General features: G+C 39.4%; 2 protein-coding genes across 4 annotated transcripts; one reads left to right on the forward strand and one right to left on the reverse strand.

Annotated features, from left to right (window-relative positions):
- The first annotated feature begins 205 nt into the window (after positions 1-205).
- si:ch211-153b23.7 (uncharacterized) lies at positions 206-9611 on the forward strand. Of its 2 annotated transcripts, none has more exons than XM_061686674.1 (7): positions 206-415; positions 3218-3359; positions 4124-4267; positions 6583-6696; positions 6765-6938; positions 7132-7257; positions 7761-9611. In XM_061686674.1, the coding sequence occupies exons 1-7, from the start codon at positions 306-308 to the stop codon at positions 7980-7982; spliced, it is 1032 nt and encodes a 343-aa protein (XP_061542658.1). In that variant the 5' UTR covers positions 206-305; the 3' UTR covers positions 7983-9611. The 2 variants fall into 2 exon arrangements, with proteins under 2 accessions (XP_061542658.1, XP_061542659.1); XM_061686675.1 differs by having other exon boundaries at positions 6768-6938.
- Positions 9612-11718: 2107 nt separating this feature from the next.
- si:ch211-153b23.5 (uncharacterized protein LOC321177 homolog) lies at positions 11719-16097 on the reverse strand. 2 transcript variants are annotated; one of them, XM_061685989.1, is made up of 5 exons: positions 16053-16097; positions 15148-15262; positions 12738-12909; positions 12050-12251; positions 11719-11970 (listed from the first exon to the last, which is right to left on the reverse strand). In XM_061685989.1, the coding sequence occupies exons 2-5, from the start codon at positions 15253-15255 to the stop codon at positions 11778-11780; spliced, it is 675 nt and encodes a 224-aa protein (XP_061541973.1). In that variant the 5' UTR covers positions 15256-15262; positions 16053-16097; the 3' UTR covers positions 11719-11777. The 2 variants fall into 2 exon arrangements, with proteins under 2 accessions (XP_061541973.1, XP_061541974.1); XM_061685990.1 differs by having other exon boundaries at positions 15148-15259; positions 16053-16085.
- Positions 16098-16605: the final 508 nt, after the last annotated feature.

The raw sequence follows: 16605 nt of genomic DNA on the forward strand, positions 1-16605 counted from the left end.
AACCATATGGTCTTAGAATGGGATATCATTTCAAATCATATGTGAGTCAAGGCAGGTGAACAAACACTTTTGGCTATATAGCGTGTTTGCAAAATGAACTGCAATGGTTGAAGCCAAAACAGCTTGTCATTGTCAGAGTGTCATTTCCTCTTCTCAAAACTTTTAGTCACATGCCCCGTACCGGTGCGACTTCCTGTTTTGTTACGCAGCAATACTGACACTTGGTATTTAATTTGCCTCTTCTGGGCTGTGTGTGACAAGCGAAATTACACTCTTCATTTTTAGGAATGACGAGTTGATCTGCTATGGATCAAGATCAAGAGAAGCTACCTTTGAGATCTTCAGCTTCATCAGAAAACCACATGGATTTATCAGTGACAAGTGAAATCAACCTAAAAAAATCTGAAGCACTATGGTATGTACAGTATGCTCAATATTTCTCTTAGCAGGTAAAATATGACAGATGTCAAACCATGGGGCTAAATAAGATATTGACAAGACATTATATGATTTCCTGATAATGTTCTGGTGATGTCATCTATTGATCAATTTCCTATCCTGTTCATGTTAGGTTTATTTGTATGATGAATACTGGCAATTTGTTAGATTTTGGAGACTCCATAGATTCCTTACTGATTACCTTTTTATGTTATTTTTGGGGAAAATAAATTTATGTTGCCAAATGAAGAGGTGGAACAAAAAAGTGACCGTTGAGTTTCCAATGAGGTCATCACAAGTGATATTATCTAACTTCCTCCCCACAATCTCATGTGTCGTTATCCAATTGATGTCACATGTTTTCCATGCAATATTGTAATCTCATCATGGCTACACAAATGTTGACAATATTCAGTCAGTTGTCCGAAGATAGGAGCAGGCTCGATAAATTTGTTATCACCCTCTTTATCATAGAACATGACAGGGTTATTAACATATTGCTTGGCATGCAGTGGCATTTCAGTGCCCTTCCAAGATAACTTTTGATAGGAAACTTTGTGAAACTGATTCACAATGTTTATTAGCTGCCAGACACGCAAACATGTGGACCAGGACCTTGGGCTGGTGTGCCTGCTTAAAAAAAAAAAAAAAAAATCCTGGTTGTGAAAGTACCTTGCATTGACAATGGCAATAAAATTGATTCGAATTCTGATGATCCGGTGGGATATGTTCCAGCCACCAGAGGCTTTAAAATATAGTTTCACATCTGAAACATGTAGTTACGGTATGTGTAGACATAAGAAAGATCCAAGATGAAGTAGCATCCATTTTTCCCGGTTGTCATGTATTGTGTCTGCCTGACAGTTGACAGATGGGCGGGGCGTGGTCTTTATTCTTCTCCCTGTGGCGTTGGTGTGTGTGGCAGTTACTCTGAGCGATTAACAAACCGTATTTGTTCTACTTAAAGTCATTATGCGCAGGTGCCATATTGTTACCAGCTTGTCACTGTCCAGACTTTTCTTTATATGACTTTGATGTGAATGGTTTTTTGTTTATATATGCCCTGTGCTTGGCTGACAACCGGTCCAAGGTGTAACCTACCTCTTCCCTGAAGTCAGCTGGGCTAAGGTCCAGCCCGTAACCCTAATGATGACACGTACGTGGTTGAGAAAATGGATGCATGAAAATGTTTGCTTCTCGGCAATACAATTCGTTCATTCTTGCAAATATTAATGCCCAGTAATGTTCTTTTCAAAACCTCAAATTAATCTATGACCTGAAAATAAATAAGAATTTCAGATGTTCACAATCGGTAGAGTGGCAATCTTCTCTTTGTGAGTCCTGCAGTATGCACATGTGAGAACGCCCAAGGCGCTACATGCAAAGCTGCGTGTGTTCTTCCAGGAGGATGTAGTCTCTATTCCCTCTCCACCAACTATTCCTCTGAGACGAGACCTCACAACACGACCACTGAGCAAGCTGCTCTGACTAATTGATGCCAGCTAATATTTTTTCTTTGCTGTCACCCAAAATGATTCAACATTGATTAATGGTTTCCAGGGTAATGCACATTCATATAATGGTAAACATTTCTTGGGCTGTCTTGAGTGCCTAATGTGACTACACATATATATGCGTGCGTGGGCAAACATAATGGCTCAGGTTTTATTCTCCGAAAGTGCACTCACTCTATGCGAGTGGGTGTTAAAAGTATCCTGAAGTTCTTTTGTGCATATACAGTATGTGTTTGCTTTTTATTAATGGAAAGCTTCTGCTACAACTTTCCTACTGCTACTTTGTCTTCTTTACTTTTTTTTTTTTTAAACACACAAATACAATGATGCCTTGAGATTTGAGTTTAATTTATTCCGCTGGTAACTCAAAACAGTTGTTTATTCAAGCATCTTTCCCTTTTTAATTGGATGAAAATACCATTAATTTGTTCCAGCTTCCCCCCCCAAAAAAAAACAAGGAATTGTGTAATGTTTTTTTAATAAGATAAAAATAGCACTGTTTAATATTGTACCTTATTAAAAAAAATACAGGAAATACAATTAAATAGACTGTAAATAAATAAACCATTTTTGCCACATTTTTGCTTCAATTCAATGGACATTGTGCTGCTCTTGATTGGGGGCAGTATGATATAATAGGTATACGGCTATACTTTACATGGAGACGGTGACTCCTCAGTAAGCAGTCTTTAGAAGAAATGAAGAAATATCAGTCTTTCTTCTCAGAGGATAAAACAATATATGCCTGTGGGTATTGTTATATTATCTCCCTTCATGTGTTGTTCACCATGTGTGCAAATATCCGTCGTTTAAAGTGTTATAACACTACGACACCGATGTTATTCGTTAGCACGTCTATGGCATTTTGCATTCATTGTTAGTACACTATTAAACTAAATAGGCTTGTTAGCTGAAGCTACATGGATGTTTTGAATACACATTTAATTTTCTTTGTTTCATGTTTCGTTTGACAATAAACTAGGAACTAGGAATGGCAATAAACAGCTTGTCGACTTTTTCTGCTAAACTGCTGCTTGTTCTGATTAAGTTGTGTTGAGTTTACTGCCACCATACAGCGCTCGTAAGTCACCAGTCAAAGCAAAAAAATCATAATTCGAACAACGGCTCGTAACCCGAAAAACTTGTACGTTGTGTAACTCGTATCTCAAGACTCCACTGTGTCTATACTTCCACTTAAGTACAGTGTGTGAGTACTTTGGCCACCATTACTTTTTGGCGGTCACCTTTACTGTATGTGCGTGCAGGCGAAAGAGTGTGTGTTCGGTGTCTGACGGGTCACCCTCTATGGAGCAGCATATCACTGAAAGTATGAGCGTCACCTCAGCTGACCAGGAGAAGGTGCAGCTCCTCAACAACAACACGGAGCTCCGCAAAGTCAACAAAAAGGTACAACTTCACCTTCGCAGGCTCTGCGCTTTCATGCACAGATTGTACTGCTGATGTTGGAAATGACACAGTTCTCTGTTAAAATCAGAGGATGTGGGCGGTGTGTGAAAAATTGCAGCTGAGGTGTAGAAATTACTTCCTTTTTCCCCCACATATCATACAACCTTGGCCTACTTCCTGATTTTTAAAAAATAGGACAAATGATTTTTTCTCCTGATACAGCTATTATTTTTTTCCATTTGATATGAATTCACCCTCTGATTAATCCCACATCATTGTGACATCAGTATTAATGTGAGTGGAGTGGCTAAAAGTGTTCAGTTGCATTTTTACAGAAAGTAGGTTACACAACAAGAGAACTACAATATAGTACTCTCTTTTACAGTCTCTCATCAAATAAAAAAAGGCATGAAGACACACAAAAAAAACACAATCCTTTACATGTTCACTGAATTCCCACGAGATTTGTTGGAGTCATGCAATATCTGCCCCAAGTTGCATGCAGGAACAGTGAGAGCTGGCAGGAACTGGAATTCAGACACAGGAAATCATACCAAAAACAACACTGATTTGTATCAATTCCACAATGGAATCACTACTCTGTATTGAATAGAAAATCCACAGAAAGACAAGCTTTTTTCACCACCATACCATGCGGGTATTGTAAGCCACTCTTGTACTTGGCCCTATGCAACATCAGGCAGAGAGGCTATGATGATATTGATGCTAATGATGGTAGTGGTGATGAAATCTTTGGGTTTCAGCTGATGAAACTGAATGGGGACTGGGACCAGATGTATCGCAATACCACCCTGGGGTTGCAGCACAGGCTGGACGGTTTGGATGTGGAAAATGCCACCCTCAAAGAGCTGAACAGCAAACTACTCCTAAAGGTCGAGAACCAGCAGGTGAATACACTCACCAATGTGTAAATGAAAAGGAAAGACTGAATACATCAGGACAAAAGTATCCATCCATTTTTTGACCGAGTTGCAGGTGAGCTGGACCCTATCCCAGCTGACGTTACACTCTGGACTGTTCGCCCATCAATCATTGGGCACATGTGGACAAACAATAATTTACATTCACACCTATGGACAATTGCGCTGAGATTCAGACCCAGAACCCTTTGACTGTAAGGCAGACCCGCTGCAACAAGTCCTGCAACTGTAGACAAGGATTGCCGACTGCTGGGTTGTGTAGTGCATAAAAAGGTTCCCTCCAATCTCTTCTACAGAGGGCCATTCCACAATGGGGCGCAATTACCTATAAAAATGCCAATGAATGAATGAGTCACATGTCATGCATTACATAATTGAAAACCAATTCACGTAGCAATTTATTTATTTGTGTGTGTGGGGGTCGGTGCCACATTCCAAAAACATGCATGTACAAATGCATAACTGAAGACTCTAAATTGTCCAAAGCGACACTGTGAATGTGCGTGTCAATGGTTGTTTTTCTTTCTATTGCCCTGCAATTGGCTGGCGACCAGTCCAGTGCAGGTACGGCCCAAAAAAATTTTCGGGGCAGGTGCTCAAGTGGAAAAATCAACAAAATTATTCATACAAGTGACAAAAAAAGTACATATATTTAGCATCTGTATTTATTTTATTTTTCCATTTAACTTCTGTATTGCTGTTAACACAATCAACACGGTCAATAATACATTTATGAACAATTGTCAGGTTTTTGTGATATGCTGTTAAAGAATGAGACCAAGATAAGTAATTCTAAGATTTTTGGATGATGTAATCTATGACTTGGTACAACTCAATTAAATAAAAATTCAATTATACCAGCAGAATTAGTGAAATATTGTTTTTTTTGTTGTTGATTTTTTTTAATACGACGGCTGACTGAACAACAACCACCATTAATTTCTTTATGGTTATGTTTTGTTTAATGATAATGCTTTTCTTGACAGTTTAATTTGAATCCCATGAAAATAAAATTTAATGTGTTTCGCCTCGTCCGTTATGTTTTCTTAAAAGAATTGTTATACATCTTCTGCCTGGGTAATCAAACATTGAGCACAACTGTGTTTTTTCTCATTTACTAAATAAAAGTATGGCTGTGAATTTCAAAATAAGAGCAAGCAATTAAAAAGTAAGTATTGTGTTCAAGTGTTTAACTTCAGAATAATTGTTTGAAAAAACTAACAAAATACAGATAATACTTAATGTTTTGATCATATGGGTCGAAGCAAAATCATGCATTGTAAAAATGTATTATACATAGGTAGAAGGATTTTCCGGAATTTTGAGGTCAATTTTGGGGGTGCGCATTATACACGAGAAATTACGGTAAATTTGATATCATAGACACGTTTATTTATTTCCATAATTCCATTCAAAAAGTTAAACTTTCACACACTATAGATACAGGGCCCACAATTTAAACAATTTCACGTATTTCTTTGTTTATTTTTACATAATTAGGGCTTCCAGCTCATAAAACCCATGAAATCAGGAATTCAAAAAAAATAGTATACTGTGAAGAAATCACCATTTTCGTCTCACTTTTTGTAGAAAAAAGAAAAAAATTGGGGTCCCATTAAATGAATCAAAATATGATACTTTCAAAACGATATGTTTATCTTCAATACTTGGTTGGGAATCCCTCTGCTTCAATGACTGCCTTGATGCGCCGTGGCGTTGAGGCAATATATATATATATATATATATATATATATATATATATATATATATATATATATATATATATACACACACACACACACACACACACACACACACACATACACATACACACACATTGTTGAATACCGAAAGGAAAGAAAATTTGGCTGCAGCAATAAGGGCACTTTTTTCATCCAGGGCAAAAGGGCTGGTCCTTGAGCACCACTGGGGTCTATGTGTGCACGTGCCTGGTCCAGGGAGTAGCCTGCCTCTCATTCAAAGTCAGCTGGGATAGACTCCAGCTTACTCACAACCCTAATAAGGACAATCACTATAGAAAATGGATAGACAGCTGTAGAATTGTATAAAACTCGATGGTGGTGCCAGGCCATTTTGTATGACATCAGAAATATTCTTCTGGATGAATGGACAAAACTGAAATCTCGTAGAAAATTGTCCCAGAAGAGCGGGTGAACAATTCCATATTAATTCCTAGAACGGGAAGTTCACTACATGGGGAAATTAGCTATTTAACTATTTGAGATTGTGACTGTATATACGGTATGTTTCTGTGGGCGCAGAGTGCAAAGGATTATTACGAGCAGGCATTCACGCTGGAGCTGAAGAAGAATCAAGAACTACAAGAATATGTCAGGCTACTGGAGGGCCGAAGGTACCAGCCACCTGTCCAAAAGGTATCTTCACCTGTCTGTTATGTCCGGCGATAGTCGGTGAGTACTGATGCGGATTTTGTTTCCCATAGCAGGACAAGGTCTGCGCGACCATCCCCGGCCTCTCATCTTCAAGCTCCCCTCCATCATGCGTCGCCCCTGCCTCTTCTAGTCTGGATGCGCAGCCGCAACCCAAACCCCCGAGCTGTGACTCCCACCGAGAGATTCTGGACCTAAAGGAGCAGCTAGAAGCAATGAGGTGTCAGGTGGGATCTTCATTTCATCACTGAATCCAAATGCTCTCAATTTACTGTTGCTATGGAGAAAGAGCGTGGGATTAGATGGACAAAAGCACCACCAAGTGGCTGCTGGGTTCTAGCTGTTCTTCAATTTGCTTGGTAGCACAGGAGACAATTATACTTATTGGCCCGGTGCCATGATGATGTCTTGCGTCCGCAGACGGATATCTATGAAGCAGAATATCGGACGGCGCACAGCAACCACAAAAGCACATTGCAGGACAACCAAAGGCTGAGAAGGAAGAGGGAGGAGATGCAACAACAGCTGGCCCTATTGCAAGAGCAGGTAATCTTCAAATTTGTAGGGCACCTTCACTTTGATAGGCTTCACAAGGAAAAGTACCGTCCTCTTGCTTACCGTGGACGTGAGGTTTTTACTGCAAATGAAGTTTTCCTCCTTGAGATAAATTATAAATCACACAAACGACACTAATAAGTTGTGATTGCTCATAAAACTTAGAAGCTGCACTCAAAGATAATTAGAATTGTCCAGATTCACGTTGCCGCTTGTTGCTATACATAATTTGTGGCGCAGAGGCAGCAGGAACAGGAAGTTAAACACATACAGCTCTGTATTTTTTATTTTATTTTTGGTCGTTTTTCTTCACTGTTCTGAATTACATACAAAATACATATTAGAAAGTAAGAACATGGAAGAAAAATATAAAGGCCTCTTGTATATTTCATTTTTACTTTTTGTATTTTTGTTACGTTTTTTTTTTTTTATTTAATTGTTTATTTGTTGATGACCAACCAAGCTTCCTTATTCATTTCCATAATTGGTCACAGCTCAAAGTATACGAGGATGACTTTCGACGGGAGCAATCGGACAAACAGATGCTGCAGAGGCTGCTGCTGAAAAAAACAGCACCCAACAAGGACCCAGTGCTGGTGCATCGCTGCAATAACGGATCCCAGCCACAGGGAGGAGACACGTGGACACAGACTGCAGCCGGAAAGCAACAACACCACCCACTCTGTCCCAAGCATCCAAAAAGGGGCAACGACTGAGGAAGAAGGAAACCTGATCCATACACCCCATAAATTATTCATAATGTTTCAGAAACCCTCATAATATACTGCAAATAATGATGATACCACACAGTATCATACCAATCTTTTGGGGGGATAGAGCTGCATTATTATTATTATTATTTGTTATGCTCCATTTGTCCCCTTACCCTAATGACGGTGACGATAGACAATGTTTTAAAAAAAATGCAGTATCAAAAAAAAAAAAAAAAAAAAGCAGTATAGAAAATACGGATGAATGGATGACTCACCCATGGGTATACCCCAAACATGATTATATCTCATATCTCATTTGGCCTGCGAACACCTGAATGTCACCCAGGAAGTGTAAGATTACATTGTTTGAGAGAGAGGTGCATTACAGCAACCTGATTCTAGATAAGCAGCAGGAAAAACATTAAAATAGATGTGTTAAAGACTGAAATCTAAACAAAACTGTACAAAAAAATGTAGTCCTGAACATGCATGGATGCAGATTAAGAATTTAAATCATCATCAATATATACAGGTATAGATATACAGTATAAAGATAGAAGCCTTGCTTCAGTACACAAGACTGACTGTTATGATTTTTATCGTGAGTCTTTATGTGAATATTATGGCAATACATAATGGTAGGTTAGGGTCCTAGAAAGGAATGAGATTTTTCAAGCATTCCAATCAATTATACATTTAGAACATTGACTATGTATGTAATCAGATAGTTGGAATCGTTTTGGACTTGTAAATATGACTCTTTCTTCTTTTTTAAATGTTTAACAAAGAGTCTTTCGCGCGGCACGGTGGACGACTGGTTGTTTGTTTGTATGTGCCCTGCGATTGGCTGGCAATCAGTTCAGGGTGTACCCCGCCTCCTGCCCGATGATAGCTGGGATGGGCTCAGAAAATGGATGGACGGATGAGTCTTTTGCAACTGTCAATTTTCAACAGTATACTCATTTACCCAATAAAAATGCACAATGTGGTAATGGTATTAATAATTGTAAGACATACTTCTTTATATACTGTACATACATACACAAAATGAACGTGCATGTGTGCCATGTGATTTTCCTCTAAATAGGTTGCCATTGCGTCACTCCAACATTTTAAACAGGAATACAACAACATGTTATCAGTTTTCATCATTGCATACAGTATAAGGTTGTGATGACGTGAAAGAACCGCGTGTATCAAACAAATGAGTTGGTCCAGGGTGGCTCAAGTGCAGTAAAACAAGCCAATTTAACAAAAAGAGCCTCCCTTTGAGTAGAGATCAAACAGACCAGGTGTAAGGTGTGTGAAAGGAGAGCTTTCTCTGGAATCCACAGTGTGCGTCACAGTATCATGGATGCCATGGAGTTTCCTCTTACAAGTCATTTGTTCTGTCAGAATAGGGGGAATGAATAGCTCATCAGATAGAGTTTCATCTTATAGATCGTCAAACTCAAGGCCCGGTGGGCCAGATGCGGCCCGCCACATCATTTTATGTGGCCCGCAAAAGCAAATCATGCTCGTCATCTTCCGTGATTTTTGCTAAGATCTTTACCCAAATTGTCATAACAATAAACAATAATGTTGAGATATTGCTTTTTTCTGTTACCAAACCCTTCTTCGACAGTAACTTAAACAATACTTGAACAAACTATTATCCTTGTCTTCTGATTTCAAAACTAGTTATCCCTCAATTTGTTGTGTAATAGTAATAATATGATTTTGTGATTAAACATTTCACTGTTCTAACGGCCCTCTGAGGGAAATCATAACTACAATGCGGCCCGAGACAAAAATGAGTTTGACACCCCTGTTATATATGCTAGATCCATTCCCAGACGTTTCACACTACATTACAAAATGCCCTGACATGGAGTTCCACTTAAAAGCACTACCCGAGAGCCTGCAAAGAAGACTGGACATTAAGCAGGTATTTGTGGATTTCAATTGCTATGCTCTAAATGTTGCCTGCTCCACTAAAGTACAATGTACATGGAGTTAAATTGGACATTGCATGTTGACATGGGTCAGAAAAGAAAAGGTAGTGTGTAGGGATCTTTCCCTTCAGTTTAGGTGGGCCATGTGTAATCATACATACATAAACTAGTTCATGGAACAGTCTTTATTTTTGCTGCAAATGGAACACGAGCAGACGTGACAACATCAACAAGCAAGCTTCAGGAAACCTACGGGAAGCAGGGCTTCCTCTCGGGCGTGCCTGTGTTGACCGACGTCGGGCTAACGGAAGCCAGGCTTGCTTTTTCTGAGCTAGAGAGAGAATTTGGTAAAATAAATAAATAACACTAACTAGTAGTTCTGTACATAATAGTTGAATATTGTGATTGTCTTTGTGGTTTTGTCACCAGGTGAAGAATACACCCAGTACAACCTCCATAATGTTCACCTTCAAGTATCCTTGGGTGATGGCCCTGACAAAACACCCTCGCATCTTGCAAGTGCTAAAAAACTTTAGTTGTTTTTGATTTTTTCTTCAGCGCACCTAACCCTAATTTTATTGCAGTTCACGGTAGGTGACTTGAAGACTCTAAATTCATCGCAGATTTGTACCTGATAGTGGTGGGTCCGGAGCGTATCCGCCTGATGTCTGTAAATGGTGTCCACAGGTATTGGGGTATTGCTGGTGGACCCGTTCTGTCTGTGTGGCTGGCTCTAGATGATTCGCTGAAAGAGAACGGGACCCTTCAGGTCATCCCAGGTAGCTGAATGGCTCTCATCATTTGCAGTGTGTTCTTATTACATGGTCCTTCACTGGATGTTCACAAATCAGGCATTTCGATTTGACTATCACAAAGCTCAGCAGAGTTTAGAATATACTGTATGGCAAATTATATTTATTTACTAGCAATTGTTCAGAATCAGGGTTAGAGGTTTATACTGTGGATACAAAAAAAATATAAACATTTACTTTTGTTCAAACTAATACACATTTTGAAAAATTAACTTTTGTAACTTTGCAAGATGTGTGGGGTGTATGTGCAAAGCACTGAGGGATCCATAATGTAACAACATCCATCCATTTTCTTTACCGCTTATCCTCACTAGGGGGCGTGCTGGAGCCTATCCCAGCTATCTTCGGGCGGGAGGCGGGGTAAACCCTGAACCGGTCGCCAGCCAATCGCAGGGCACAGTGACAGACTGGTTCGCACCTCTGCCTCGGGTTGATTGAAGACTCTAAATTGCCCGTAGGTGTGAATGTGAGTGCAAATGTTTGTTTGTTTAAATGTGGCCTGCGATTGGCTGGCGACCAATTCAGGGTGTACCCCGCCTCTCGCCCAGAGTCAGCTGAGATAGGCTCCAGCACACCCGCGACCCGAGTGAGGATAAGGATCTTAAAATCACTGTGACAGTATACTGACTTTTATCAATGCCATGGTGACAGTGGATTTCCTATTTTAGAGTTGTTTGTGAGCGTTAAGCACAGGATGTATAATCTTTGCCATGGATTATCAGGTTCATGACATGGCAACTACTGTGTACTAAAAAAATTACAGGTGCATTTTTTTCTGTAAAAGTACTTGTACTTTTTATATTAGCCTTGATTCCAATTGATGTGTTTATATGGAGCATTTTCATTTGGTTTAGGCTTCTAAACCAATTATAATCGGAACACAAGGCTCTATGTAAACCCCCTAATAATAATGAAATAAAATCAATGGTTTGGTTAGCCAACATGTATGTTGAAAATTCACATGCATCTCAAACGTTTCAGTAACAGGTTGTATTTATTTTGGAGATAGTCAGAGTCAAAGCAGTACACACACAAATGAATGTGGAGACTTCTTAAGCAAGTTTCAGTGTTTCTTTAACCATGACGCCGATTCCATCAAAGATCTTGTGAATGGGAGCGTTGCACATGAAAGCCGGAGTGGTGACGAGTTTGTGTTTGACGTCGACATGCGCTTGCTCCGCTTCTTTATTCACATGCGTGCAGCCCATCTCCTGTAAGGCGCCGGCCGTCTGGGCGTACGGCCACCTGAGAAGGACGAGAGCAAACTTTTTCAAACTTGCACGATGCCGCATTTACTGTGATGATGCCGAATATAGTCACTCACACGTCACTCTCTTTGTCTTGGCCCACTGTGAGCTCACAACCAGGCAGGATTTTGGCAGCAAGGACTGGAGCGATGCAGCACATGGCCAACGGCTTTCCCGCTTTGTGGAAATCCTTGAGGGTCTTCTCCACCTCTGGCTTGATGGTGAAGTCCTTAGTCTTCATGCCCCAATCACTGAGGTTTTTTGCCACACCAAAACCACCTGAACAAGAGCACCAGAATATAGAATTTCTTCTTTATTTCATCAAATTTCATCAAAAGTGTTAACCCACTCGACCATCCCAAAATTAATTCAAGAGGGACACAGAAGAAAACACAGGCAGTCTACTCTGACAAATGTATTTATTATATTGATCAAGTCTATATATTATAAATATAACAAATGCAACATTTTCTTGAATAAATTAATATAATACATATAATATATTATACATTTAAAATACTATTATATGCATGAATTTCTACAATGGTGTTTTAAAATTGAATCTAACCGTATATCGCACTGTGAGTCAGAAATCGAGATACGAATTGACTCTTAACTTTGGTGTATTGTTACAGTCCTAAATTGGTCTGGTTTTCTATATAATCACAAGGCACATATAGAGACAAACAACCTTTCACATGGTCACTGACCAGGAGATGAGATACTGTATGTATAAAATGCAAAATGTAAATGATGAAATCTCACCAGGGATGATGACAGCATCGAACGCTAAAACATCTAACTTGGCCAAATCCACGATGTCGCCCCTGGCAATTCGGGCGCTCTCCTGCAGGACGTTTCTTTTGCCATCTGAAGGCTTCCCCTCACAATGATTGATAACATGCATCTGATCTTGGTTTGGTGCAAACATCTGTGCCTGGAGGAGGGATTTCACCCATTAATGCATGGCTACCAAAAAAAACCAATGTTTTGAAAGCAGCGGTGGAAAGTAACAAAGATTCTTTGTGCTAAGCAGGGCTGTCTTTCTTTCATGCATTGCAATAACATGGTCTGTCAACAAATTACAGTACAAATAGTCAGGCACATGCACAGACATTTTGGGGGGCAGGTGCTCTAAAAAAAAAAAAAAAAAAAAGGGACCCCATCGCAAAAATTACAAAAGTACAATTAAGGGAAAAAAAACAGCATTATGCATTTGTGTTTACACAGTTCACACCGTCCATAATACTACTATTGACAAAGGAGCTAAAAGGAGGCTACAGTAGATATAAACAAGTCAAGACATCCCTGTTCACAGGTTTTTGGAAGGAGAAGGGGGGGGGCTGCGGGCAAGGTGGGAGCATATGTACAATTCTCCAATAAATGTTCGTCGGATTTCAAAACACTTTGGGGAAAGGTGATGATAGAGAGGGTAATTATTCTTTTAAATATTTGTAAATGAAGAAAAAAATAGACCGCAGCAAAAAGGACACTTTTTTCGGTTCAGGGAAAAGGGGACGTGCTTGAGCATCATCTAGTTGCTATGTGTGCACGTGCAAGTGTAAATGAGAATCTTGTCCAGTCTCTTGCAATCAATTGCTCATAAACACTAACTTACATTTTAAAATAATTGTTATCAAATGTTTTCATCAGAACATCGCCCCAGAGAACACAGTATTGACAACAGCAAATTGACTTATCTGAACACAATGACAGACAGACTTGACATTTTGATGGCGCTGAGATGTTCATTGACACAGATATTTACTTATGAGAGATGAACAAAGGATTTTCAGTAACTGACTTTTGAAGGTAATCCTTGGTGTGTTGCTCTTTTTACAAATTGTTTGGAGAAAGGCGGCACGGTGGACGACTGGTTAGAGTGCCTACCTCACAGTTCCGAGGACCGGGGTTCAATCCCCCGGCCCCGCCTGTGTGGAGTTTGCATGTTCTCCTGCCTGCGTGGGTTTTCTCCGGTCACTCCGGTTTCCTCCCACATCCCAAAAACATGCATGGTAGGTTGATTGAAGACTCTAAATTTCCCATAGGTGTGAATGTGAATGTGAGTGCGAATGGTTGTTTGTTTGTATGTGCCCTGCGATTGGCTGGCAACCAGTTCAGGGTGTACCCCGGCTCCTGCCCGATGATGGCTGGGATAGGCTCCAGTACGCCCGCGACCCTCGTGAGGAGAAGGGGCTCAGAAAATGGATGGATGGATATTTTTCTCAACCTCTTACACCACGTAAAAAAGACGTAAATAGTGAGAGAGATCATGTCAACCATGGTTGAGATTTTTATTTATTGACCGACCGACCGATCGATGACCAACCAGCATCAATAATTAATGACAATGGCGGAATTGGCGAAGCAAGATATTCCCCGTTCATAGCCTTATTTATTATTTGCAATAGATATTTGTGTTTGGTGTTGTCAGCTACAATAGCTATTTGTAGTGAATGCGTTGTCTTGTGATAGCCTAAAACCACCAACCTCTGGTGTTCAAAGGTTTTCTGTCTTCTGAAAAGTTATCATTTGCTAATTTAGCATTAAAATCTCATTTAGTGTTAGCAATTTTTTTTTTAGTATTTTCTCAGAAGGAGTTGAATAGAGGGAAACTACTTATTGTGCAGAGATGGATGGATTCATATTGTGACTCTTTGCAGAGGCTAAAGAATACAGTATATGACTGTGAGTACGATTATATTGTCTTTCTATGTCTGTTCCTGCACCATTTGTTTTCAAATATCCTTTGCTCAAAGGGTTATAACACAGACAAATAGATGCTAATCATTAACTATATTAGCATTGGCAAGCAGACTAAAGGATATGTGGCTGTTTTAAATGCACGAGTAACTTTGTTTTATGTTTAGTTTGACAGTAAACTTCAACTAAGAGTGGCAATAAACAGCTTGAAAATCATTTTTTTTTTTTTTTTTTGAATAATCTGATAAGAATCTGGCGCTGCCACCAAACAGCACTTTTACCTCAAATTCGCGCTCGCAAGTCAAAGCAAAAAAATCATCCGAATGACTGCTCGTATCTTGAAAAACACGTACGTCAGGTCACTCATATCTCAAGGCCCCACTGTATACGCACTTCTATTTTAGTACAGTGTGTGAGTACTTTCGCCACGTCGGTGTGAAAGTCGATATGAATAGTCTTTTGAGTGTCTTACTTGGGCTCCAGCGCGACTCAGATGGACGAGGACAGCGGAGGCCTCGTGGATCTCTGTGCCATCGTAGACTCCGCAGCCCGAGAGAATAATTGCTACTCGCTTTGCCATGGCGCTGCTAAGAACACACACACACACACACACACACACACACACACACACACGCGCGCGCATCACTTCAAGTCAATAAAAATTCCATAACACATTGCACTTTTCAAAATGTTATTGGTGTTTTTTCACCTGCCTTAATTTGGATGGTAAAGCACACTTGCACCAAGTCAACTCAAGAAGCTTCTCTAGATTTTCCTCATTAATTTGCAGTTTCATAATTTTTAGGAGTTTTGTCATGTGGATAGAGATAGAGAAAACTATCAACAATCCTACACTGTTAAATGGATAGATGAGTAGGGAAACAAATGAGAGCAAGAGAGATACTATTTTGTATTGTTTTAGTATTGGATTGTTTGCAGTACTGTTAAACTGTTTCTTAAAACAGTGTTGGTACAGTTAACAAAGTTTTTTTTCGTGGTGATGTTTTAAATTCAAAATTTCCTGTGGGAAGTTTTTTTCCACTCCAATTTAACAGAACATGTAGTATGATGTAAAACATATGCACTATTTATTGTACATTAAAAAAATGCATCAGACTGGCGGACTGCCACAAGTGAAGCTAGGTTTGGAGTTATGTGTGCAAAGGCACCTTTAAGATGAGCAAGTACTGTATAAAACCAATATGACAAACTCAGTTTACCCTTTTTCGTTAAGAAGAAAACAAAAAAACAATGAAATTGATATTTTTAGACACAGTTAAAACTCCAGACAAATATACTAACTCGATAATAACCATTTGTAGCTTCCAATCTGCTAAATGTTACAAATCTAAAGACATTACACCAAAGCAGTCTCACCTTGCACAGTTCTGCACGATGTGTGTAATCAGTCCACTCCCCAAGAAGAGATGTGACACTTGTGAGGTGCACACTCTCTTTTATTTGCTTCTCCAGTCTCCGCCCACCGGGATGACCTCATGCCATTCACAGGAGCCCACATTTACTACCTGGTCCTGCATGAATGTGCTGAATCATCCCTCCTAGTTTCTTGTGGCCAATGGACAATGCAACTGTTGTGCAGTGATTTCAGCATTCTGTGTGTTTTGCTCTTGTTTCATGCTCACTTTTCCTATTGCTTCCTCTTGTTGCTTCAGTATTTTAAATTCAGTCAATACAGTAAATACATGGGTGTGTAGAAATTCTGACCTGAAACATCAACGTAACCATTAACCTAAATTTTGACTCTCATTATGATTATTATTATTATTTAGTAGTAGTGGTAGCAATAGTATTACTACACTAGCAATATTATTATATTATTATTATTATTTTATTATTATTGCTTATGATTGAAAACACTGAAATAAAGAAGCACAAAAATAATTGCATTGGAATACGAAAAATGTAAAAG

This window comes from Phycodurus eques, chromosome 9 (genome assembly GCF_024500275.1).
Source record: "Phycodurus eques isolate BA_2022a chromosome 9, UOR_Pequ_1.1, whole genome shotgun sequence".
Classification (NCBI taxonomy): domain Eukaryota; kingdom Metazoa; phylum Chordata; class Actinopteri; order Syngnathiformes; family Syngnathidae; genus Phycodurus; species Phycodurus eques.

Bases quoted from the DNA above. Each gene is read 5' to 3' on its own strand.
- si:ch211-153b23.5 (XM_061685989.1), bottom strand. From the start codon at position 15,255: ATGGCAAAGCGAGTAGCAATTATTCTCTCGGGCTGCGGAGTCTACGAT. The intron at 12,910-15,147 runs GTAAGACACTCA...TCCCTCCTCCAG, and splicing joins TGAGTCGCGCTGGAGCCCAA to GCACAGATGTTTGCACCAAA. The intron at 11,971-12,049 runs GTGAGTGACTAT...CGTCCTTCTCAG, and splicing joins CAAGACAAAGAGAGTGACGT to GTGGCCGTACGCCCAGACGG.
- si:ch211-153b23.7 (XM_061686674.1), top strand. From the start codon at position 306: ATGGATCAAGATCAAGAGAAGCTACCTTTGAGATCTTCAGCTTCATCA. The intron at 6,697-6,764 runs GTATCTTCACCT...TGTTTCCCATAG, and splicing joins ACCAGCCACCTGTCCAAAAG to CAGGACAAGGTCTGCGCGAC. The intron at 6,939-7,131 runs GTGGGATCTTCA...TTGCGTCCGCAG, and splicing joins TAGAAGCAATGAGGTGTCAG to ACGGATATCTATGAAGCAGA.